The following is a 27,522-nucleotide window of genomic DNA, read 5'->3' as shown; positions in this document are numbered from 1 at the left end:
GGGCATTGACGGGTTTTCTGCATGGTGATGCCACATTTATACCCCAATCCCACCCCACCTCCCCAAGCAGTAACCTCGGCAAAAAATCCTCACAGCTTCTCAAATGGTACCAAACAGATTAGTCTCCTCTTTTTGCACATAGTTCACTTTTACCTGCAGACCTTGCCCCTCTGGAGTAAAGGAGTTCCTCCTTACTGTGAGGGGGAGGGGTTGGGCAAAGAAGAAATGATAGGCTAGGCCCAGATATTCTGCCCTGACCCCAATATTACAGTCTTAGAATGTTCAGCTGTGATAGTGAAAAGGTCTTCTTAACCTTCAGTACTACACCAACACCTTTATGCATGTACCATCTAGTCATCTAGTCTAGGGAGTGATTTTTGACCCCCTCCCTACTTTATACCCTGAAGCTATTACTGTCGCTGTTATTCTCTCCAGCTCTGCCTGCACTTTCCATATCATTGTCTGTCTCCTGTATTTTTTCATCGGACTTGCCAGAGAGCAAGACTGCAGGGTAAAAACTAGTCCATGTTAGAAGATTTACAAAAGTGACCACCCTAAGCTGGTTTAAATTAGTTCCATGTCTGTTTTAACTGAACTAGCGAACAGTGAGCTTGTCCTTGCTTAGATTCCACATGGTCCCCCAGCCACTTGCCCTCACAGGGACCTGGGAGTGGCTCAGGAACCTTGGAAGCTGAAAAGCCCCAACCAATGCCCCTTCCTGCCTTTGCTCAGGGAGAGCCCACAGCCGGCCAAGAACCACCGAGCACCCCACCTCTTCCCACTCCTTGTGGGGGTTTCAGAGTCAGGTGGTGGGGAAGACTAATAAGTCACTCGACTCTTGGAGCCTTAAGTCCTCACGTGTAAGTGAGGATGATAATAATACCTATCCCGTAAGGATGCAGTGAGTATTGAATAAACTCAGATGCTTCACAAAGCATCTGGAAGCACTTCACAAATATGGGCTATTGGGGTGTGTGTGTGTGTGTGTGTGTGTGTGTGTGTGTGTGTGTGTTCTCCCAAGGTTCTACTGAGTTTTACACAATCGCAGGATAATTGCAAGGCTATTGTTTGCTTAAACCACACCTGCTGAGTAGAAATAACACCAAACTCTGCTAAGATATAGGGAAACACTCCTAAACATTTTAAACATATATAGATTTTTTAAAAAATGTAATGTTGAATAGATAACCAAAAAGGACCTACTGTATAGCACAGGGAACTATACTCAATATCTTGTAATAACCTATAACGGAAAATAATCTAAAAAGGAATATATATGTTTTCAGTTACATATATATATATGTATATATATGAATCACTTTGCTGTACACCTGAAACTAACACAACATTGTAAATCAACTTTATTTCAATAAAAAAATTTTTAAAGCTTAATGTTGTAAGTTTTACAATACTTATGATTAAATGTCCAAAATTTATCCTAAGGTTCTCATTCTTTGAGGAAAGCAAACCTAAAGGTAAAGACAATAACATTTTTTAAGTAAAGTATGGTAAAATATCATTCTCTGAGGTATTAAAACAGCACTTAATTGCTAGACAATTCCTGGTCTTTGACGAGAGTTCATGGCAAAGATATTAAACTGCTGTTGAGGGTTAGACGGAAGCAGCCGCATAGCACAGGGAGATCAGCTTGGTGCTTTGTGACCACCTGGAGGGGTGGGATAGGGAGGGTGGGAGGGAGGGAGACGCAAGAGGGAAGAGATATGGGAACATATGTATATGTATAAGTGATTCACTTTGTTATAAAGCAGAAACTAACACACCATTGTAAAGCAATTATACTCCAATAAAGGTGTAAAAAAAAAAAAGAAGTTAGACTGAAGATGATCATTATTTTCAATACTGTTATGTATTTAACCAGCAGATTTCCCACAAAGAGCCAGAGGGTCTAACAGACCCTGAGAGCCAAGGTGTGGCAGGCCTGAGGCTGAGACCTAGCTGCTCACCCTTGGAGTAAGAGCAGCCCCTGCGTGAGGAGGAAAGGAGCCTCCGCCTCCTGACTGGAGTACACTGTGTAAGTGTCCACAGGTCTGAAGCAGCAGTGGAAGAACCTGGAAACTGCACCTGGGAAGCAGCAGGACAGACCTTTGCTGGAGAGCACAGCCCAGCTCAGGGTCGCTCCACTCAGCTCAAGCACAAAGGGCACTGCTTCCCCAGGGTTCGTTTGCTTCTCCTCACCCCACTCCCAGAAGAGGGCTGTGGAGCACTGTGTGGATTGCGATCCATGCCCACCAGTGCTGAGGGCCTTCCCTTGCTGGGTGGGTACGATGGGAGGCTGGCACCCAAGCTTCTCTTCTATTCAGCTGTGTGAGTTTGGGCAAACCCTTCCAACCCTTAGCTGCCTCATCTGTATACACAGGGCTAGGCTAGACGTCGAAGGTCCCCCATCAGTGGCAGAGTCTATGTTTCTCAGGTGACAGCAGATCAAGACCGAAAACACATGTAAAGGAAATAAAAAATGTTACTTTTATAAAAAGTCACCTCACCTCATGGTTAGAAGAGTCACAAAAGAGTGGTTCAAGTCACGAGTTCACAAACTTAATTACAACTAAACTAAACTAAACTTTACTTCATTAACGCAGATGACAGATAAAAGACGACTTACTGGTGATTCGATGTCCTCTAGGAGTAAAACAGAACAGCGTTCACATTTCAACAGTGTTTGGGCCCGATGCATTATTTTCTTGACAATTTTCTCCAGGTCAGTCTGTTCTTCAAAGAGGTCATTAACCACCTCTAGCAAAGCCTAGGAAAGATAAAGTGGATGTATTTAGGTGGCTAAGGGACTGAATTAAAATTTTTCTCTCAAAATTCCATTTAGTCTTTGCTATAAAAATATAAACATTTTTGTGTGGCTCATTTTTATAGTGTTTATGGTTGTTTTGACACACTTCCATCATTTCATTTTATAACATAGTCTTTTTTTATATGTAAATTTATTTATTTATTTTTGGCTATGTTGGGTCTTCGTTGCTGCGTGCAGGCTTTCTCTAGTTGCAGCGAGCAGGGGCTACTCTTCGTTGCGGAGCGTGGGCTCTAGGCACACAGGCTTCAGTAGTTGTGGCACGCGGGCTCAGTAGTTGTGGCTCGAGGGCTCTAGAGAGCAGGCTCAGCAGTTGTGGCACACGGGCTTAGCTGCTCCACGGCTTGTGGGATCTTCCCAGACCAGGGCTCAAACCCGGGTCCCCTGCATTGGCAGGCAGATTCTTAACCACTGCGCCACAAGGGAAGTCCCTATAACACAGTCTTGAATTGTAAAATGTAACTTGAGAATAGTGCCAGTCCATATAATCCCACATAAGTTCCTCATATATCTGTATGACTATATTCCATATAGTTAATGACTACATGATCTCATATAATCATTATTGATAGGCTTTTCCCCTCCTACAGTAGTTTTTCTGCAATGTGACTAGGTATAAAACCAACATTTTATGAATAACAGATACCTGATTCTCTCTAATGCACATTTATTTCAGAAAATTACAAAGCATCTCTTCCTCACCAACCAGAAGAAATAGCTTCATGGTCAAACTCAAGACTTATTTTCACTAACACCCATCTCTCACAGAACTCTTTAAGAATCACAGTGGCGGATGCTACTTAAGTTTCAGAGCCTTCAAAAATATATATAAAAACTCCATTAATCCCTCTACAAAAGAAGTATTGCTTCACCCCAATCTGTCCAAGAGAACATTTAAATACCATTATACTTCTCAAAAAGAAATCACCATTAAAACTTCTATTAAAACAATAGAATGAAAAGCACAAAAATTAAAGAAAAAACTTAAATTCTAACTTGAAAACTGTATACTCATTTAAAAATGAAATTGTAATAACTTGTCATTCTATCCAGCTAAGTTAGCTTACAATTTATGCATTGAGATAATATTTATTTAGAATTTTTAATTACATGGATATTTCTGGAGATGGAGGAATAGTGGGCCATTTACAGGTGGCAGATATTATGCCTCTATAAGAGTGCAATCAGAAAATTACACAGCCAGTGAATGGACCAGAGGCTGCTTTATTCAATAGAATTTAATAAGATGTGCACTCTCCAGTCTGACCTGTCACAAAAGGATTTCATGAGTTTTCAAATTCACATCTATTCTGGTAGATGGTGTTGACTAATTTTCAACTTTGGTAATGAATTTGATTTGTCCTGAAACCATCTGAAACATGTGAATATTTCTTCTCTGAGTCTATTCAGGTGGAAAAGCATTTGAATGAGTTAAGAGATCCATGAAATGAGTCTAGTTCACTGAGCATCTAAAATAGGACCCAATATCTTGGGTAGTGTTTTCTCTAAAGAGAGCTTGTGACTATGGCTAAGGGCCATGCATTGCTCTATGAACCCAAAGCAAAGAGAAACACCAGGAGGTGAAAAAAGTTTTAAGTGTATCCTGTTCATTTGGCATTTGGACAGCAAATCACTGTATGAGGTCAATGTGCAATAATTTCATGTGTAAATATAACATTAAAAATGAGGCGGGGGCTTCCCTGGTGGCGCAGTGGTTGAGAGTCCACCTGCCGATGCAGGGGACACGGGTTCGTGCCCCGGTCCGGGAGGATCCCACATGCTGTGGAGCGGCTGGGCCCGTGAGCCGTGGCCGCTGAGCTTGTGCGTCCGGAGCCTGTGCTCCACAATGGGAGAGGCCACAACAGTGAGAGGCCTGCGTACCGCAAAAAAAAAAAAAAAAAAATTGAGGCGGGCTTCCCTGGTGGCGCAGTGGTTGAGAGTCCGCCTGCCGACGCAGAGGGCATGGGTTCATGCCCCGGTCCGGGAGGATCCCACGTGCCACGGAGCGGCTGGGCCCCGTGGGCCATGGCCGCTGAGCCTGCACGTCCCGAGCCTGTGCTCCGCAATGGGAGAGGCCACAACAGTGAGAGGCCCACGTATCATAAAACAAAAACAAAACAAAACAAAAAAAAATGAGGCAACTGTCTGCATAATTACCAACAAAATCCCCTGTTATTAAGGGAGAAGACATTATTTCCTTAATCATCCAGACTATTTCTTCAGATGGATCATATTAACTGAACAATTATTTAACTTTTCAATTTGTTGGGACTGCATGGATGGGGCCTCTGGGACCCGTATACAAGAACTTTTATCTCAGAGGAAAAACTAATTGTGCCTTGAGTTTTGCACGGACAAATTACATTATAGTAATTTTATTGTTTCTAATTAAAAATTTCTGCTTTACTAACAAGTGATAGAAGTTTCACAAATAACAATGCAGACTAGCTCCAAAATAGGAGAAAAAAAGAAGAAAATCTAGGATGACATGCAATTCAACAGACATTGGAAGCCTTGCACATAGCTGAATACTCCTTGCTTCTTGATGTCACTTGCATTTCCCCACCTCCTTCTTCTTATCACCTTTTTTGCTCCTGGGCTCATCCTTAGACCTCTTCCCTTTCTTACCCATATATTTTCCCCTCCTGTAGCCTAGTTTTAAATACCATCTATATGCTGATGGTTCCCAAATATTAATCTCGAGTCTTCACATCTCCCCAAAACTCTAGATTCCTGTATCCAACTGTTTACTTGCCACCTGTACAAGCCTAAAGTCATTCTCACTCATTTCCAATATCAGTAAGCCTTATATATTTTACTGCTAATTTTTTTGTATAATCTTTCACTTCTCACTGACCAACCACATTACTTCTCCTCCCCTCAGTTTTATTGAGATATAATTGACATAAAACTTTGTGTGAGTTTATGGTGTACAATGTGATGATTTGATACACCTATATATTGCAAAATGATTACTACACTAAGGTTAGCTAACACACCCATCACCTTACATAATTACATTTTTTGTGTGGTAAGAACATTAAGAGTTATTCTCTCAGTAATGTTCAAGTACATAATACAGTATCATTAACTATAGTCACTATGCTGAACACTAGATCTCCAGAATTTATTCATCTTACAACTGGAAGTTTGTATACTCTGACCAACATTTCTCCTTTTCCCTCACACCCCAATGCCTGGCAACTACCATACCACACTCTGCTTCTTTGAGTTCTGCTTTCCATAGATCAAACATATACATGAGATAATATAGTATTTGTCTTTCTCTGTCTGACTTATTTCACTTAGCACAGTGCCCTCAAGTTTCATCCATGGTGACACAAGTGGCAGGATTTTCTTCTGTATTATGGCTAAATAAAATTCCATTGTGTGTATGTGTGTATCACAATTTTCTTTATCCACTCATCTATTAGTGGACAGTTAGGTTGTTTCCATGTCTTGGCTATTGTAAATAATGTTGCAATGAACATGGGAGTGCAGACATTTTTGAACTAGTGATTTCATTTCCTTTGGATATATACTCAGGAGTGGAGTTGCTGGATCATATGGTAATTTTATTTTTAATTTTTTGAGGAAACTCCATATTGTTTTCCGTAATGGTTATACCAACTTATATTCCCATCAACAGTGCACTGAAGGTTCCCTTTTCTCCATACCCTCACCAACACTTGTTATCTCTTATCTTTTTGATAATAGCCATTCTAACAAGTATGAGGTGATATCTCATTGTAGTTTTAATTTGCATTTCCCTAATGATGTTGAGCATCTTTTCATGTGTCTATTGGCCATTTGTATGTCTTCTTTGGAAAAATGCCTATTCAAATCCTCTGCCTATTTTTTAATTCGATTACTTTTTTTTTTTTTTTGCTATTGAGTTGTATGAGTTCCTGATAAATTTTGGATATTAACCCCTTACTGATATGTATGATTTGCAAATACCTTCTCCCATTCCGTAGGTTGCTTCTTCATTGTGTTGTTTCTTTTGCTGTGAAGAAGCTTTTTAGTTTGATGTAGTCCCACTTTATTTTTGCTTTTGTTGTTTGAGCTTTCATATCAGATCCAAAAAAATCATTGGAGCTTTTCCCCTACATTTTCTTCTAGGAGTTTTACAGTTTCAGGTCTCACATTTAAGTGTTTAATATTTTTCAAGGAAATTTTTGTGAGTGATGTAAGATAGAGGTCTAATTTCATTCTTTTGCATGTGAATATCCAGGTTTCTCAACACCATTTATTGGAAAAAAAACTACCTTTTCCCCATTGAGTATTCTTGGCTCCTTGTCAAATAGATGTTGACTATATATGCATGAGTTTATTTCTGGGCTCTTGATTCTATTCCATTGGTCTATGTGTCTGTTTTTAGTGCCAATACCATACTATTTTGATTACTATAGCATTGAAGTATAGTTTTAAATCAAGAAGTGTGATGCCTCCAGCTTTGTTCTTCTTTCTCAGGACTGTTTTGGCTATTTGAGGTCTCTCCTCTCTGCTCTCTAGACACATGGACCAAGGTTTCTCCTACCCCAAGGCCTTTGCACTTGATATTTCCACTGCCTGGAATGTTCTTCCCAGATCTTTGTGTGGCTTTACTCCTTCATTTAATTCAGGTCTCTGCTCAAATATCATCTCTCTATAGACACTTCTTGATCACCTTCCGAAATAAACATCCTCCAAAACTATCCTTCAGCAACCAGTCTGTATTCCATTATCTCACTTCATTCTTCTTTATAGCACTTACCACTACCTGATACTATATTAATTTTTATTTGCTCGTTTGTCTCTTATCTACAGTTCCCACTAAAATAGTAAGTTCTATGAAGGCAGGGGCTTTGGACAGACAGTGTCTGAAGAGTACCACAAAATAAATATTTGTTGAGCGTGTAAATGAATACATGAGGATGCAAAGATTCATAATTCATGAAGTGTTCCTTAAGGAATTTAAAATGCAGTTGGAAAGGAAGGCCATCAATACATATTATACAGTGTGGTAAGTGCCCACAATAAAACAGTGGTGGTATATATAAGGCAAAACAACAAGCAAAGGAAAGATTAAGTGGAAGACTGAGCTGGGTCCTGAAGGAAATGCAAGGCAAAAGCAGTGGGAGGAAGAAGGTGGACATAAGGCATTGAAGGCAGATGAAGAAATATTACTAAGGGAATGAGAAAGTGAAACAGACTGTTTTCTGGAAATTGGTGACTGTATTGCTGGGATGTCCAATGAAAGGAGGAGAATGGTAAGACATGGGGCTAAAGATGACAACAGGATCCAAGTCAGAGAAAACAGGTGGTATGCTGTGCTAAAGAAGATAGCTGTAGCTGTCAACTGTCTCCTGTGAAATATTCATAAATCATAATGCTTAGCAAATGAAACTTTTAATCAATTTGATTACCAGTTAACTGAGGGTTTCTAACCTTTCTGAACATCTTCTTGTTAAATATATTTCTAAATTGTGACAGTAACTTCCCTATATTTAAAAGTATAGTGAGCCTAATATAATTTAATCTGTATTTGATCATTTCGCAATTATTTGAGCACCAGTCTTTGTTTTTGTTTCGTTTTGTTTTTTACTATTTAACCCTATAATTGGTGAAGGTATATGAGATCAATCCCTCTATGTGAGTTTCTTTATAATCCTATAAGATGGTGTTTGTAGCATTATTGTCCAGTTACCTTGTGATGCTCTTCCAGGTAAACTTTCAAATCAAAATTTGTGAGGTGGGGTGAAATCATTTGTAACATACCTTGCTTCTTAAGGGAACTAAATTGCAAAAAAAATCACTAAATTGTGTTATTGTTTCAAAGCTATAAATAAGCAAGAATATATCTGCTGCCTTGAAGTATAGATGTGAAATTAATTTCCTTTTTAAAAGAAGCTATTTCCTGCAAACAACAACAGAGAATTTATATCCACTTCCATTTGGGTTTATTGCTTAAAGGGGATCTTCAACCATAGACTTGAAGGATTATACAAATAAAAAGGATTCCTGGACTATTCAAAGATCATCCGCTGTTTTTAAAAGACATAATGACTCACAGACACTTGAAAGAGAGCTTTGAGGGTTGTCAGCAATGTTTCTTTCTACTCACCCTGCTTCTTTCATATTCTTTCCTTGAGGCAGCAAATAGCTGAGCATTAGATATGGCAATTCCGCAAAATGGAAGATACATCTGCATAACCTAGGGGCAAAGAGAGTGTTATGAACATTAAAACATAAAAATATGGAACTAAATTCCACATTTCCTTCATATGCCTGATTTCAATACTATCTTTTCAACCACAGAGACTGAGTATGGTGTTGATACTAGTATCTTAACTTCAGAAGGAATATTTTTCAGAGTTAACTAGGGACAGTCAAGCTTTAACTAGGGACAGTCACATCTATGAAGATATAAAGTGAAGCAACAGACTGTGATGGCTGTGATACAGGAACTGTGTCTAAATCATCTTTGTATTCCTTCCTTGATCAATGAAAAATGAGTAAATGAAGTCTGATATATTTAGAATTTAAGGCAGTGCCCATACTCACACTTGGAGGTAGGCAGGATATAAGCCAATTTCTTTGTACATATGTATCCACAGCAGGGATCTCAGCTTGACGCTAGAATTCTGTCAGCTACCGACTTAAGCATGCCTGTTAGGATGGGCCCAGTAGGAACTTAGGTGCCAGAGGGCCTAAGAGCCTCATGCAGAAGGGTTCAAATTGAACCCACTGCTCTGTTGCTATAACTGCCCAGGAAAGGCTGGGTACCCTTTAAGAGAGCACTCCTCCTATGGGAAGAAACAGCCACGTGCGATGGGCATGATCCTAACAAAGATTTTCTTATCAAAGGGGGTCTAGGTCTAGGGATTCTCAGTAATTCCTGGCACTCTCACTCAAATTCATCTCCAGAATCTCTGATTCCAGAGAGAGAGAGAGAATGTCTCAAGTAAAGACCAAAAGAATTCTTTCCATAAACTCTTCACAATGTAGGACATTGTGAAAAGAGACAATGCTTTGGGATTTTCTAAAGTAGAGGGAAACGGGCATGTGGGCATGTTTTATATGACAGTCAGTTTCTCTCTTTCTCTGTCTCTCTCTCCCACAAGCACCATGATGTCATGTCAAGAGGCAGCAGCAAAACCGAGCAGTTCCTGCCATGCCCAGAAGAGGGCAGTGCAGTGCTCACCGTGGGTGAGGGATGCAAACAGCAGAGGCAGATCCACCCAGGAGCAAGCGTGAGACACCCCTGGGATACCCAGAACAGAATTACCTGGAGTGGGAGGTGCTTTTGTAGAGGGGCTGGAGGTGAACAAAAGATGATTGGCACTTCACAATCCCTATCATTTCTTTCCTATTAAAATCTTGCTTTGGCTACCTGGGCATACTCAACTCTGACAGAGTGTCCCTAAAAGTAATTCAGAATTTTGTAGAAGTGAATGCTGAGATCCCACTTTTTACTGAGATATAGTTGATGCAGAATATTATATGTTTCAGTTGTACAACATAGTGATTCACAATTTTTAAAGGTTATGTTCCACTCATTATAAAATTTTGGCCATATTCCCTGTGTAGTACAATATATCCTTGTAGCTTATTTTATACATAACAGTTTGTTCCTCTTAATCCCCTACCCCTATCTTGTCTCTCTCCCCACTGGTAACCACTAACTTGTTCTCCATATCTGTGAGTCTGCTTCTTTTTTGGTATATTCACTAGTTTATTTTATTTTTTAGATTCCACATGTAAGTGATAACATACAGTATTTGTCTGTCTCTGTCTGACTTATTTCACTTAGCATAATGCCCTCCAAGTCCATCCATGTTGCTGCAAATGGCAAAATTTCATTTCTTTTTTTTATGACTGGGTAGTATTCCATTGTGTGTGTGTGTGTGTGTGTTTGTGTGTGTATACACACAAACACACACCCCACATCTTCTTTATCCATTCCTCTGCTGATGGACACTTAGGTTGCTTCCATATCTTGGCTATTGTAAATAATGCTGCTATGAACATTGGGATGCATGTATCTTTTCGAATTAGTGTTTTTGCTTTTTGCAGATATCAATCCAGGAGTGGGATTGCTGGGTCATATGGTAGTTCTATTTTTAGCTTTTTGAGAAACCGCCATACTGTTTTCCACAGTGGCTGCAACAATTTATGTTCCCACCAACAGTGTACAAAGGTTCCCTTTTCTCTACATCTTTGTCAACATTTGTTATTTGTGGTCTTTTTGATGACAGCCATTCTGATAGGTGTGAGGTGATAGCTGAGACCCCACTTTTAAAGAAGGGAGAATTAAGGTATTGAATAGAGGTTAAAAAAATCAGTGAATTGATTTTTACAGATATTTTCAGGATAAATTCCTTCACTGACTCTGATTCAAAATAAACTAATATTTAATGAGGACCTGCTACGTGTCAGACACTCTCACTTCATTTCTTCATTTGAATCTCACATCACCTCCTCATGGAAGAACATTATGTACATTTTAGAGATCAGGAAACCCAAGAAACTTGCTCAAACCTACAAAGGAACTCAGGTCATCACATTCTACAACTGGTCATCATTCCTTACAACATGTTGCTTTCTAGAACGAGATATTATTTCTGTCACCCGCTCTTCCTGCCAGTCCCCCTCATGCCTTAGGAAGTATGTTGATAAGTCGTATAAAGCTGTTGACCTAAAGCTGCCAGATATACTGCCAGAATTTCCCTGCCTTTAGCCAGAATGGGACCACTTTCAACATCACTTACACACACACAGAGCACCTTCCTTGCAGTTTTCTGGGGTTTTTTTGCTACCGTGGAGACAGTGACTATGATGGAGGTGGAAGAGAGAAGATATGGTTAACTTTCTACTTCTTCCTTCCTTCCTCCCTCTCTCCCTCCTTCCCGCCCTCCCTCCTTTCTTTCCTTCCTCCCTCCCTTCCTTCCTTCCTTCCTTCCTGTATTTAGTTGTCTTCTGGGGCCAAGTATTATATAAGGTGGTTTATAGGTCAAGCAAGTAGGAAGAAGAGAATGACTAAAGGAACATGTGAAATATATATATATATATACATAAAACTGAAGATTACTATTGATGGAGACGATATATACCTTCATGACACACTGCAAACTTACCAAGGGAATGAGCTATACTGTGTCATTCACCGGCACAACAATTCAACACTCTGGGGCCACACTCAGCTCCATTGTGGATAACTATATGACAATCTATATAATTTCTAAATAAATGTGCAGGAGAAGTGGTCAAATACATTTTGAAAGAAGGGAGTAAGAAGAAGCTGAAGCATTATGGAAATAGGAAATAATGAAAAATAAAAATATTTTTATATCTTTTTTCCATTCCAGTGCAAAAGATGTCCTTTTTAGAAAAAGATATACTGTTCTATTCTGCTCTTTCTGAAATTTCCCTCCTCCAAGAAAAAATACTAATTTGGCCTTCACCATCTAGTTTCTGAATGCCAAAAGATCTAAAAAGCCTTAAATGACTAAGAAGCTAATGAGTCTGTACACCCTTGTGCAGCACTTTTCAGCTTGAAAGCACTTTATGAACATTGGCTAATTAATCTTTACAACAACCCACTCAGAAAAGTAGTTAAACTGAAAATCATTAAACAGTGTGAAAAAGTCACTTTAGCCCTGGAAACTCATGAAAAGTATCACTAATAAGCATAAAATCTGAGCACTGGGACTGTCCATCAATATCCTAAAGAAAGACAGTAGGTACTGAGCACTTTCAAACTTGCAGACCACAGAGTAAGGCTATCCAAGCCCCATGGTCTGGTCTGGTCCAATTATATATCATTAAAGAACACTGGAGGTCTACACTGGAGGTTCACAGTGAGGGGCCTGGGGCCATCCCCTTTATGGACCCCACTCCTGAAAGCAACACAGCTGGAGGGGCCACATCACTGTCAGCCAAATTAATGGGTGAGGGGATTTCCCACCAACACCTCCTTTCTCTGTGCAGATCCTGAGATTTGTGCTCTCAAGTCACTTCTGCCCTCAGGCATTAACTATAAGGCAAAGCTTCACTGATTCAAGCCACACTGATTTTGGAACTGGGGATGTTTTCATAATTGTAATTCAAAAGCTAAATAAACTCCTCAAGTAGAGTAATTTGGAAAATAAGTTATCAAAATAGGAAACAGTCACAGTATTTTCACATAATGAAACACCTTCTACATCTTTCAGAAATAGAATATTTGAAATAGTAAAAAATTAGTTTGAAGTTTTCTAGAAACTCCAGAGGAAATTCCTGCTTCCAGAGGTATAGTTTAGTTCACTGTAATTTTGTTTCTATGCAAATTCAGTAAAGACAATATGTCGGGTTTTTATTTTGAGAATCAGAATAACAAATGCATCTTGTCAGATCACACCAAAGTATATACTCTTGGCTAAAGCATGCCTTTTTCTCTCAGAGCTGTGCCCTCTTTGAAGAAAAGTCTCCAAAAAATACACAGAGGCATAAAGTACCAACTTTGTTTCAAAAAACATTGGCATGGAGTAGATGATCCAATTACATCTTTTTTTGCAACTGTCCACTTTAGGAATTAACACTCATAAAGAGAATGGGGTGGGAGGAGAATTGTATTCACAAAAGATGCAGGAGAGCAAGTGGCAAATGAGGAAGGAAAGGTTCACTGGTCCTCCACTCTCTTCGTAGGAGAGGGGGATGTAAGTGCTTCTGCTCCTGCCCCTAGCTATTGAAGCTGGGCCCCCAGAAGAACTGGAGTGAGCACCCTATCCTCACCTCTCATCTTGAAGCTAGTATTGGCTAAAATATCCACAAGAGGACAAGCTTCTGCACGGTAGACTGGTCAAGTCCAATTCCTGGCAAGTAGCCGTACAACATCAAATACTCTCTTGGACTTTTTAGAGGCTGTGGTCTGCTGAGCACCTGAATCATGCAGGTACTAATCACATCAACCAATAATCTTATCTCTATGTGACCCCATTCCCCACCCCCGAGACTTTAGAAAAATAACCCTCTCATGTCCACAGGCAGTTCTAAATTCCCACCCACTTATTCACAGGTATCGAAGGGAAAACCCTGAAAGAACCCATTTCAGGAGCTGTGTCCTTTCTAAGATAATTTGGATTGTCATAAGATTTCAACAGAAAATAAAAGTACTCATATTTCCACCACTCAGAGGTAACCACCATTAACATTCTGGAGACCATCATTCAAGTTTTCCTCTCTCCCTTTCTCTCTTCACATAAACTCGAATAGGCGTATTATATAATAAAAATAATCCTGTATGTAATATTTTGCTATCTGCTTTTTTCACTTTTTATAACCAACTATCACTTATAATGGCCAACTTTTAAGGATGGAAAAATATCCCATTGTGTAGTCTAGAAAAAGAAAATGCACCGAGAAACAAAGTAGATTAGTGGTTGCCTTGCAATTAAATCTTTGCACATCCCATTATTATTTTCTTAAAATAAAGCCCTAATATTTGAACTTATTTATTTAACACACATTTACATGGCACGTCCTCTGAATCAGGCAGTATTCTGCATGATTTACTAATGTTAATTCACTGATGTGTGTACACTTTTAAATAACTCCTAACAATAAACACATTTTTAGTTTTCGTTTAAAAAAATCCAACAGCATAGTTAAATATACTAAAATAACTACGGATCCCCCTTCGTTTCCTGTCCTGCTACCCACTCCTCTCCCAAGGAACAACCGCTATTAGCATTTACAGTGTATTCTTCTGGGTACTTTTTTATGAACTGCATACATATAATATCTAGTCTTAGGGTGGTGGTAAACACAATAGGGATCACACTGTAAGTTATGTTTGATGCCTTCTTTTTCACCTGGCAATATATCTTAGAAATCATTGTCAGTTACTTAATTCTTTTAATCTCTGCCTAATATTCTAGGGGGTGAGTGTACCTATTAGTAGATGTTCACATTGTTTCCAATTCTTCCTTATTACAAATAACACTGCCATAAACTTTCTTACAAATATATCTTTGTTCACCTGGACAATACTTCTGTTGGACAGAGTCCTAGAAGTGAAACTTTAAGGTTGCAGAATATGTGCATTAAAAAAAAACTTAAGAGCTACTGCCAAACCAACCTCCAAAAACGCTCTACCAATTTATATCCCCACGAAAAGTAATGCCCTTCTCATGTAACATTGGGTATTATTATCCTTTTAAAATTATCTCTATATGATCAATTAAATCAATACTCATTTTTGTATCAACTTACCTTTATTAGATTACTAGTGATACTGAACACTACATAATTTCTTGGTTATCTCTTTTTTTCTTAATGTGCCCTATTTATTTTTTCTTACTGGACATTCATCTATCTTTATTGCTTAGTAAGGACGCTTTATATTCTAAGGATATTAACCATCTTTCATTTTTGAAAGTCATGACTCTTTCTTGATAATTAGCAATTGCCATCTATGTGATATGGTCCAATGGGTCTACAAGCTATGATTGCTTTGTCTAAGATGAATAGATATTATGGCTCAGTAAACTTGGCCTACTCCTTCTCACTGTGTGAAGAAATTTTACAGCAATATCTACCTATGTAACTCTGTCAAGGTTATTTTTCTAAGTAGGTTGACCTACATATCTCAGCCTGCCCAGTTGCTCCATTCATTTTTGTAACTCAAAGTTCCTATAAGAAATCAGTTTAAGCTACATTTTGATCCAGGCATTCTTGAGTCTTAACTATTAATATTGTTATGATCTCTCCACTTACCAAGCATAGGTATAAATGCAGGAAGACACACTATATAGTAATTTAGTCATGGTACCAACACCCTGATGCTAGAAAAATTCTATTATATCACAATCAATGTATGAACAGAAAAAATCCTCTTAGATTATTTTCTGATGAAAAATACATACATTTTTCTTTACATCTGAAACATAGTCACATGGTTTCTTCCTATTAGCAGCACAATACTTCCTTTAACCATCTAATTTATCTAGTGCCTTATTTTTTATAACTCATGGTTCTTAAAGTAGTGGACATTTTATATAAATGGAATCACATAATATTTGGCCTTTTGTGTCTGGCTGACTGCTTTCACGTAGTATACTGTTAACAAGGTTCATCCATGTTATAACATGTATCAGTAGTTCATTCCTTTAAAATTTTCTTTTAATTAATAGACTTTATTTTTTGGAGCAGTTTTAGCTTTACCCAAAAGTTGAGTAGAAAGCGCAGAGATTTTCCATATACCTTCTTCCCTCCTGCAACATACACAGTTTCCCCAATTATTAACATCTTACGTTAGTGTGGCACATTTGTTAAAATTAGTGAGCCAGTATTGATACATTACTATGAACTAAAGTTCACAGTCTACATTAGGTTCAGTCTTTGAGTTGCATATTCTATGTGTTTTGACACATGTATAATGACATGTACCCACCATTACAATGTCATGCAGAATAGTTTCATTGACCTAAAAATTCCTTCTGCTCTGTCTATTCTTTCCTCCCTCCCTCTCCCCAAGCCCCTGGCAACCAGTGATCTTTTTACTGACCCCACAGTTCTGCTGTTTCCAGAATGTCATATGGTTGGAATCATAGTAGGTAGCCTTTTCATATGGGCTTCTTTCACTTAGCAATATTCATTGAAGGTGTCTTCATGTTTTTTCATGGTTGGATAGCTCATTTTTTTAAATCACTGAATAATAGTCCATTATATGGATGTACTACAGTTTGTTTATCCATTCACCTATTAAAGGCGTCTTGGTTGTTTCCAAGTTTTGGCAATTTTGAATAAAGCCTGCTGTAAACCATTCAGGTGTGTTGTGGTATCTCCTTGTTGTTTTAATTTGCAGTTCCCTCATGACATGTGATGTTAAGCATCCTTTCATATGTTTATTTGCTATCTGTATATCTTTCTTGGTGAGGTATCTGTTCAGATCTTTTGCCCATTTTTAAATTGAGTTGGTCGCTTATTGTTGTGTTTTAATTCTTTATATATTTTGGATACCAGTCCTTTATAGCTATGTGTTTTGCAAAGATTTTCTCCCAGTCTGTAGCTTATCTGTTTATCACATGTTATTTCTGTATAAAGCTTAACCAGACTTTTTGTTTGTTTCTATTCTGATTCCAGAGAACTTTAGGCTTAATACAAAGTTGTAACGTATTTCCTCATCTACTCTCGACCTTATCTCAATATCAGTCCACAAAGGACGATATCTTTTTTCCTAGGCCCAAGGAAAAAGGCATGTTTTGTCTGTGGAGGCAAGTCATTTGCTGGAGTTTTTCATTCTGTCCTTTCTGAGAGACCTTAGGCCCTTCCTCTCTATCATCATCATTTCTGTCTCCTGTATCCAACTCCTCTCCTCTCCCTTCAAAGGGGAATGTGTTCCCCTTCACCTGGTATTGCTGTTTCCATCTTCACTGTGTGACCTACATCTGCTTGTCTTCAGGTCCTCACACCCTACCTTCTAGCTTACAACCTTCAGTCTACAGGAAGATTGTCTATAACTTTCCAATCACAAGATCATAAGATCCATCAACTATTCTAAGTTCTCTCTGAAGCCTTTAACACTTGATCACCAGCTAGATATTAAAACCTTGGTTTCCATGTACTATACATTCGTATTTCTCTTTCTGTGTTTCTGATTTCCCCATTTAAGTTATAATTCCAGATTCAGTCTTTGGCCTTCTAATCCTCTTTTTTTACAATTTCCCTCTAAGGATTGATTTATTCATACAATATAAGAATCTTACAAAATAAGGTGGGTTGGCAATACAAGGATTAACCTTTGACCAAGAATTAGCTAGAAAAGACAACAAACTTGGTACAGCCAGATATTTAAGGTAGCTGAGAAACTTCCTCCTGCTTACTTGCTTCTCCTACCTCACTCTTACACTTTGGTCCATGGCTAATTCCTTTTGCCTCTGACTTCATTCTCCTATTTTCCTACCCCATTTCCTCTCAGCCCCTCTCTGCTATTTCTCAGATTTAGGTTTTGGAGTTTCTGACCCTGATCCACCAACCTGAATTCTGAAAACACTTGTTTCCTCTATCTTATAGCCTAATTTTAGCATTCCTGGTCCTAAATTGAACTCAACTCTGAATTCAACCTTATTAACTAAATAGGTGCCAAAGTCTCTTTCTCTTACCTGTGTCTCAATGGTAACCTGTGGGATGATTCTCAAAGTTGGCGCTTTGGTGCTGACCTTTTCTCTGTGCTGTAGCTCCACATCACCAGTTGCCTACAGGACATTTCAACTTGGAAGTCTGTTTACTGCCTTAAACTCAGCATTCCAAAACCAAGTTTGTAATTTCAATCCCCCTCTCTTCCTGAAGAAAGAGGTTCCTTCTCCAAAATGCCTCATGTGCCAAAAGAACCATTAATGATTTAATCACCCAGTTCCAAACCCTTGAAGCCCTCTTGGATTGTTGTCCATAAATAGGCATAATCACATCATAGCAATTCAGCAGTTTTTGAAGCCTCCATCTCCATACCATTGAGCTTCTCTGGCTCAGCACTACCATCCCTCACCATCTCTGAATTATTTTAACTGTGGCCAAGACGCTCTCATCCTTACAATGTGTCAAGAACTCATTAACCTCAGGTTTCCCACCCAGAAAAGTCATGAGTTTAAACACACTGACTGTTCATCCCAATGTTTCCTGTTGTCATAAGTAAAGAAGGTAAGAAACTATATAAAGGCCTTACACATATTAAAAACTAGGTTTTTTTAAAACTACTTTTGTACGAGCATTTTTATACCACATACAGTATTTTTAAAAAATCTCATTAGAAGCTCTTCAGAAAGTATCTCCAATATTTAAGACTATGGCTAAGTATTTTATAGATGCTTATGGAAGATATGTAATAATCTCAGGAAAAATAGTGAGGAAATATAAAATTGCTATTCAGAGAAATGCATGAGACCCAGAGGGGATTCTTCTAGTTATCTATCTTTTTTCATTTTCCAAAAATAATTTGTCATCAAAATGCAACACCAATGACATGGATAATAAACCACACTATTTTTTAATTTCCGGCAATATTCTCCAGTGGAGAAGAAACAGAGAAGGTTATGAAAAATATGCTTAGAGCATTAATATTTAATTAATGTAATAGGACTCTAAAACTGAATATTATAACTGTAAAAGCCTTGTAAGTTGTGTCTATGCAACTAAAATACAGAACTGGTACCTAGTAAATTCAGGACATTCTTAATGGACAACCTTGAACACAGAGAGAGCTTAAAGCTTGGCCTAACAACAAAGAGAAATTTGGAAGGGCTAATCGTTTACTACCAGAGTGGCATATCAATCCAAAGAGGTGAGGGAGAAGCATTCCATGTGGTTCATCAGCAGTTCAGCCAAGGTCTCTCATTCTGTATCTTAGAACAGTCTAGCTGACAAGCTAGGAAGCAATCTTCAAAACCATAATGCGTTACTGCCCCCATAAGCACTTCCCACTTTCAACCAGGTTCAGCCAGTCGGCAATAGTGTCTCATCACTTCCTTTAGGTGCTGTTTCTCTTCAAAATTCAACTATTTATTTTCAGGGGTAGATTCCATATGAGTAAACCAAAGAACAAAAATTCAAACCCAAAGAAACAGATGGAAGGAAGGAATTAATAAAAACTGAAAATAATAAATGGGAAAACAACTAGCAAAACTGATAAATTATTCCAGAAAAGGTCCTTGTAGAGAAAATCAATAAAACATATATAAATCACTAGCTAGTTTAATCAGGGGGAAAAGGGACTTCCCTGCTGAGCCAGTGGTTAAGACTCTGCACTCCCAATGCAGGGGCATGGGTTTGATCCCTGGTGGGGGAACTAAGATCCATCATGCTGCATGGCGTGGGCAAAAAAAAAAAAGAATCGGGGGAAAACCCCACAAATATATTAAAACAGAAATGATAAAGAAAATATAATCACAGCCAAAGAAAAAAATAAAAGAACTATAATAGACTCTCTACACAACCCTAAGCTTATATATTCAAAAAGTTATATATTGGCAAGTGGTGAATTTTAAGGAAAATATAAATTAACAAAATTGAATCAAAAAGAATGAGAAAATTTGAGTAAAGCAGTCACCACAGAAATAAATAATAGAGTTGTAATGGAATCATTCTCAGAAAAGGTGTCAGGTGTAGATGTCTTCATAGGAAAATTCTTTCAAACCTTCAAGAACAAGTACTTCATAAGCTATTCAAACTATTCCAGAATCCAGAGAAATACAGAAAACCCTCAAATATTTTTTGAAGACACAATAATTCTGACAGCATATACTAATAAAAATAGAACAGATCATTTTAGAGGATTGGTTCAAGATGGTAGAGTAGAAGGACATGCTCTCAACTAACTGCTGAACTATCATTGACAGGAAGACACTGGAACTCGCCAAAAAAGATGCCCCACATGCAAAGACAAATGAGAAACCGCAATGAGATGGTAGGAGGGGCGCTATCACAATAAAATCAAATCCTATAACTGCTAGGTGGGTGACGCACGAAGTCGACAACACTTATACCACAGAAGTCAACCCACTGGAGTGAAGGTTCTGAGCCACATGTCAGGCTTCCCAACCTGGGCGTTTGGCAACAGGAGAATGAATTCCTAGAGAATCAGACTATGAAGGCTAGCAGGATTTGATTGCAGGGCTTCGGCAGGACTGGGGGAAACAGACTCCACTCTTGGAGGGCACACACAAAGTAGTGTGTGCATCAGGACCCAGGGGAAGGAGCAGGGACCCCAGAGGAGACTGAACCACACCTACCTGCTAGTGTTGGAGGGCCTCCTGCAGAGGCAGGAGGCAACTGTGGCTCACCAAGGGACAAGAACACTGGTAGCAGAAGTACTGGGAGGTACTCCTTGGCCCTCCCAGAGTCGGCCATTAGCCCCACCAAAGAGCTGGGTAGGCTTCAGTGTTGGGTTGCCTCAGGCCAAACAACCAACAGGGAGGGAACCCAGCCCCACCCACCAGCTGACAAGTGGTTTTAGGTTTTACTGAGCTCTGCCCACCAGAGCAACAGTCAGCTCTACCAACCACCAGTCCCTCCCATCAGGAAACTTCCAAAAGCCTCTTAGATAGCCTCATCCACCAGAGGGCAGACAGCAGAAGCAAGAAGAACTACAATCCTGCAGCCTATGGAACAAAAACCACATTCACAGAAAGATAGACAAGATGAAAAGGCACAGGGCTATGTACCAGATGAAGGAACAAGATAACCCCCCCCCAAAACAACTAAATAAAGTGGAGATAGGCAACATTCCAGAAAAAGAATTCAGAATAATGATAGTGAAGATGATCCAGAACCTTGGAAAAAGAATGGAGGCAAAGATCGAGAAAATGCAAGAAATATTTAACAAAGATCTAGAAGAATTAAAGAACAAACAAACAGAGATGAACAATACAATAACTGAAATGAAAACTACACTACAAGGAATCAATAGCAGAATAACTGAGGCAGAAGAACGGATAAGTGACCTGGAAGACAGAATGGTGGAATTCACTGCTGTGGAACAGAATAAAGAAAAAAGAATGAAAAGAAATGAAGACACCTAAGAGACCTCTGGGACAACATTAAACGCAACAACATTCACATTATAGGGGTCCCAGAAGGAGAAGAGAGAGAGAAAGGACCAGAGGAAATATTTCAAGAGATTATAGTCGAAAACTTCCCTAACATGGGAAAGGAAATAGCCACCAAAGTCCAGGAAGCGCAGAGTCCCATACAGGATAAACCCAAGGAAAAACATGCCGAGACACATAGTAATCAAATTGGCAAAAATTAAAGACAAAGAAAAATTATTGAAAGCAGCAAGGGAAAAACGACTAATAACATACAAGGGAACTCTTATAACGTTAACAGCTGACTTCTCAGCACAAACTCTACAAGTCAGAAGGGAGTGGCATGATATACCTAAAGGGATGAAACGGAAGAACCTACAACCAAGATTACTCTACCCGGCAAGGATCTCATTCAGATTCAATGGAGAAATCAAACGTTTTACAGACAAGCAAAAGCTAAGAGAATTCAGCACCACCAAACCAGCTCTACAACAAATGCTAAAGGAACTTCTCTAAGTGGAAAACACAAGAGAAGAAAAGGACTTACAAAAACAAACCCAAGACACTTATGAAAATGGTAACAGGCACATACATATCGATAATTACCTTAAACATGAATGAATTAAATGCTCCAACCAAAAGACACAGGCTTGCTGAATAGATACAAAAACAGGACCCATATAGATGCTGTCTACAAGAGACCCACTTCAGACTTAGCGACACATACAGACTGAAAGTGAGGGGATGGAAAAAGATATTCCCATACACATGGAAATCAAATGAGGGCTGAGTGGCAATACTCATATCAGATAAAATAGACTTTAAAATAAAGAATGTTACAAGAGACAAGGAAGGACATTACGTAATGATCAAGGGATCAATCCAAGAAGAAGATATAACAATTATAAATGTATATGCACCCAACATAGGAGCACCTCAATGCATAAGGCAACTGCTAAAGGCTCTAAAAGAGGAAATCAACAGTAACACAACAAGAGTGGGGGCTGTTAACACCTCATTTACACCAAAGGAAAGATCATCCAGAAAGAAAATTAATAAGGAAACACACACTTTAAGTGACACAATAGACCAGATAGATTTAATTGATATTTATAGGACATTCCATCCAAAACAGCAGATTACAATTTCTTCTCAAGTGCACATGGAACATTTTCCAGGATAGATCACATCTTGTGTCACAAATCAAGCCTCAGTAAATTTAAGAACACTGAAATCATATCAAGCATCTTTTCTGACCAAAATGCTTTGAGATTAGAAATCAATTACAGGGAAAAAACCGTAAAAAACAAAAACACGTGGAGCCTAAACAATACGTTACTAAATAACCAAGAGATCACTGAAGAAATCAAAGAGGAAATCAAAAAATACCTAGAGACAAGTGACAACGAAACACGATGATCCAAAACCTAGGGGATGCAGCAAAAGCAGTTCTAAGAGGGCAATTTATAGCTCTACAAGCCTATCTCAAGAAACAAGAAAAATCTCAATCTAACATTACACCTAAAGGAACTAGAGAAAGAAGAACAAACAAAACCCAAAGTTAGCAGAAGGAAAGAAATCATAAAGATCAGAGAAGAAATAAATGAAATAGAAACAAAGAAAACAATAGCAAAGATCAATAAAACTAAAAGCTGGTTCCCTGAGAAGATAAACAAAATTGATAAACCATTAGCCAGACTCATCAAGAAAAAGAGGGAGAGGACTCAAATCAATACAATTAGAAATGAAAAAGGAGAAGTTATAACAGACACCACAGAAATACAAAGCATCCTAAGAGACTACTACAAGCAACTCTATGCCAATAAAATGGACAACTGGAAGACATGGACAAATTCTTAGAAAGGTATAACCTTCGAAGAATGAACCAGGAAGAAAGAGAAAATATGAGCAGACCAATCACAAGTAACGAAATTGAAACTGTGACGAAAAATCTTCCAACAAACACAAGTCCAGGACCAGATGGCTTCACAGGTGAATTCTATCAAACATTTAGAGAAGAGCTAACACCCATTCTTCTCAAACTCTTCCACAAAATTGCAGAGGGAGGAACACTCCCAAACTCGTTCTATGAGGCCACCATCACCCTGATACCAAAACCAGACAAAGATACTACAAAAACAGAAAATTACAGACCAATATCACAAATGAATATAGATGCAAAAATCCTCCACAAAATACTAGCAAACAGAATCCAACAACACATTAAAAGGATCATACACCATGATCAAGTGGGATTTATTCCAGGAATGCAAGGATTCTTCAATATAAGCAAATCAATCAATGAGATACACCATATTAACAAACTGAAGGATAAAAACCATATCATCATCTCAATAGATGCAGAAAAAGCTTTTGACAAAATTCAACAGCAATTTATGATAAAACCTCTCCAGAAAGTGGGCACAGAGAGAACCTACCTCAACATAATAAAGGCCATATACGACAAACCCACAGCAAACATCATTCTCAATGGTGAAAAGCTAAAAGCATTTCCTCTAAGATCAGCAACAAGACAAGGATGTCCACGCTCACCACTATTATCCAACATACTTTTGGAAGTCCTAGCCACGGCAATCAGAGAAGAAAAAGAAATAAAAGGAATACAAATTGGAAAAGAAGAAGTAAAACTGTCAGTGTTTGCAGATGACATGATGGTATACATAGAGAATCCTAAAGATGCCACCAGAAAACTACTAGAGCTAATCAATGAATTTGGTAAAGCTGTAGGATACAAAATTAATGCACAGAAATCTCTTGCATTTCTATAAACTAATGATGAACAATCTGAAAGAGAAATTAAGGAAACACTCCCATTTACCACTGCAACAAAAAGAATAAAATATGTAGGAATAAACCTACCTAGGGAGACAAAAGGCCTGTATGCAGAAAACTATAAGACACTGATGAAAGAAATTAAAGATGATACACACAGATGGAGAGATATACCATGTTCTTGGATTGGAAGAAGCCATATTGTGAAAACGACTATACTACCCCAAGCAATATACAGATTCAGTGCAATCCCCATCAAATTACCAATGGCATTTTTTACAGAACTAGAACAAAAGATCTTAAAATTTGTATGGAGACACAAAGACCCGAATAGCCAAAGCAGTCTTGAGGGAAATAACAGAGCTGGAGGAATCAGACTCCCTGACTTCAGACTATACTACAAGGCTACAGTACTCAAGATAATATGGTACTGGCACAGAAACAGAAATATAGATTAATGGAACAAGACAGAAAGCCCAGAGATAAACCCACGCACCTATGGTCAACTAATCTATGACAAAGGGGGCAAGGATATACAGTGGAGGAAAGACAGTTTCTTCAATAAGTGGTGCTGGGAAAACTGGAAAGCCACATGTAAAAGAATGAAATTAGAATACTCCCCAGCACCATACACAAAAATAAACTGAAAATGGATTCGCGACCTAAATGTAAGACCAGGCACTATAAAACTCTTAGAGAAATACATAGGAAGAACACTCTTTAACATAAATCACAGCAAGATCTTTTTTGATCCACCTCCTAGAGTAATGGAAATAAAAACAAAAATAAACAAATGGGACCTAATGAAACTTCAAAGCTTTTGCACAGCAAAGGAAACCATAAACAAGACTAAAAGACAACCCTCAGAATGGGAGAAAATATTTGCAAACCAATCAATGGACAAAGGATTAATGTCCAAAATATATAAACAGCTCATGCAGCTCAATATTTAAAAAACAAACAACCCAATCCAAAAATGGGCAGAAGACCTAAGTAGAATTTCTCCAAAGAAGACATACAGATGGCCAAGAAGCACATGAAAAGCCGCTCAACATCACTAATTATTAGAGAAATGCAAATCAAAACTACAATGAGGTTTCACCTCACACCAGTTAGAATGGGCATCATCAGAAAACCTACAAACAACAAATGCTGGAGAGGGTATGGAGAAAAGGGAACCGTTTTGCACTGTTGGTGGGAATGTAAATTGATACAGCCACTATGGAGAACAGTATGGAGGTCCCTTAAAGCACTAAAAATAGAATTACCATATGACCCAGCGACCCCACTACTGGGCATCTACCCAGAGAAAACCATAATTCAAAAAGACACATGCACCCCAATGTTCATTGCAGCACTATTTACAATAGCCAGGTCATGAAAGCAACCTAAATGCCCACCGACAGATGAATGGATAAAGAAGTTGTGGTACATATGTACAATGGAATATTACTCAGCCAGAAAAAGGAATGAAATTGGGTCATTTGTAGAGTTGTGGATGCACCTAGAGACTGTCATACAGAATGAAGTAAGTCAAAAAGAGAAAAACAAATATCGTATATTAACGCATATATGTGGAACCTAGAAAATGGTACAGATGAACCAGTTTGCAGGGCAGAAAAAGAGACACAGATGTAGAGAACAAACGTATGGATATCAAGCGGGGAAAGCGGCTGGGGGTGCGGGAGGCGGTGCGATGAATCGGGTGATTGGGATTGACATGTATACACTAATGGGTCTAAAATGGATGACATTAGAAAGAAAAAATTTTAAAGAAATAGTACAAAAATTAAACTTATCTAAGTCCCTTATGAAAACAAATAGCAAATATCCTAACATATTAGAAGATTAAATATATATATATTCATATATTAAATACGTGTATTTACTGTACTACACCATTTTACATAAGGGACTCTAGCATCCATGGATTTTGGTATTCATAGGGGCTGCTGGAACCAATCTACATTCCTTGTCTACATGCCTTTGACCTCTAAATTTGTATTTCTAACCCAGAGTTTTCCTTTGAGACCTGGATCTATCTGCTTCCTCAATATTTTCATTTACATGTCTTATATGTCTCAAAAGGACCTCAAATACCTTATCCATGACAGAACTCACAATTAACCACCCTCAACAACTTATTTCTCTTCCAAGAGGAATGTGGTGTCTTAGTGAAGATACCACCTTTCAAACAAGGGTTGAATCCAAAAGCCTAGGAGCCATGCCCTATACCCAACACATCACCAAGTTCTTTTGATTTTACCTGTTACTTATCTCTCAACATTGTCTGCTTCTCTTCAATCATTTCTTCCCACTCCCTCACCTCCACTGCAATCCAAGCTACCCTCAGGGTTCTTCCATGGCTTCCTAATTCCTAGAGGACCTGCATTCAAAGCCCTTCACAATCGAGCCCCAGCATATTTTTTTAGACTTGTCTTCCAGCACTCTTCTCCCTCCATATTCCATCTACGCTAGCTACAGTAGGTTATTCACTCTTATGCATAATAAAGTTTTATGTCTCTTTCTTCATTATTATTCCCTCATTCCAGAATATTCTTGCCCACTTTGTCCATCTGTTCTACTCTACTTATTTTACAAGGTCCAGCTCAAATGTCATCTCGATGAATTTTTCCTGAACCTTTCCTTTTGCCCTACCATTTTCTCTCTGCCACTCTTTCACTCTACCAAACAAGTAACTGGTACCCCATCATACTTTTATAGCTCTTTGTACATACCACTAATACATCACTTTTATATTATGGTACATTTTTATCAATATCTATAACCCTGGATAGATTGTGAATTGCTTGAGGGCAGAGACAATGGCTTACTCATCTTTGTGTCCTTCAGCCACTTGGCACAGGGCCTAGGCACAAGGTAGGACCTCAACAAATGTTTCCACAGCATAGCTTTTAGACTCTTCCCGTTACAAGTGAAAAAGATCTCAACGGGATCTGGTACAAGCAGAAAAAAGAAATTTATCTGTCCACATAATAAAAAGTACAGGAGTAGATACTGGATCAGAGCTCAAATGAGTTCGTAAAATGCTGTCCCTACTTACTTCTTAGCTCCCCTTCGTGTGGGTTTTATTTTCAAGCACCACAGTAGCTCTAGATATCATTCAAGGTAAAATTTCAGCAATGTTGGTAGAGCTTCTTTTCCCTATTTGCACAAGAATGCTGGGCCTGGCCTTCACTGGCCCAAATTGGGTTACATGATCATTGCTGAACCAATCCATGAAGCCAAAGAAAAGCAATCTTCTGTTAGGCCAGAATGGAGCCATATGTCCATCATTGAGCTTGGGGTGGAAACAAGGACTTAGAATGGAGGATGGGTTAGCTCTCTAGAGGAAAATCAAGGCCC

General features: G+C 38.6%; 1 protein-coding gene across 1 annotated transcript in view; it reads right to left on the bottom strand.

The window, feature by feature from the left end:
- Positions 1-27,522, bottom strand: part of PDE11A (phosphodiesterase 11A) — a 421,332-nt gene that overhangs the window by 259,766 nt on the left and 134,044 nt on the right. The window contains exons 3-4 of the mRNA XM_032637562.1: positions 8,928-9,017; positions 2,624-2,764 (exon numbers count right to left, since the gene is read on the bottom strand). Of these exons, the coding sequence (XP_032493453.1) occupies positions 2,624-2,764; positions 8,928-9,017 (231 nt within the window). The remainder of the gene's footprint in view (positions 1-2,623; positions 2,765-8,927; positions 9,018-27,522) is intronic.

The sequence above is a fragment of the Phocoena sinus genome, chromosome 7 (genome assembly GCF_008692025.1).
Source record: "Phocoena sinus isolate mPhoSin1 chromosome 7, mPhoSin1.pri, whole genome shotgun sequence".
Lineage (NCBI taxonomy): Eukaryota > Metazoa > Chordata > Mammalia > Artiodactyla > Phocoenidae > Phocoena > Phocoena sinus.
Note: the sequence above shows the minus strand (reverse complement) of the source record. Positions and strands in the feature narration are given on the sequence as shown.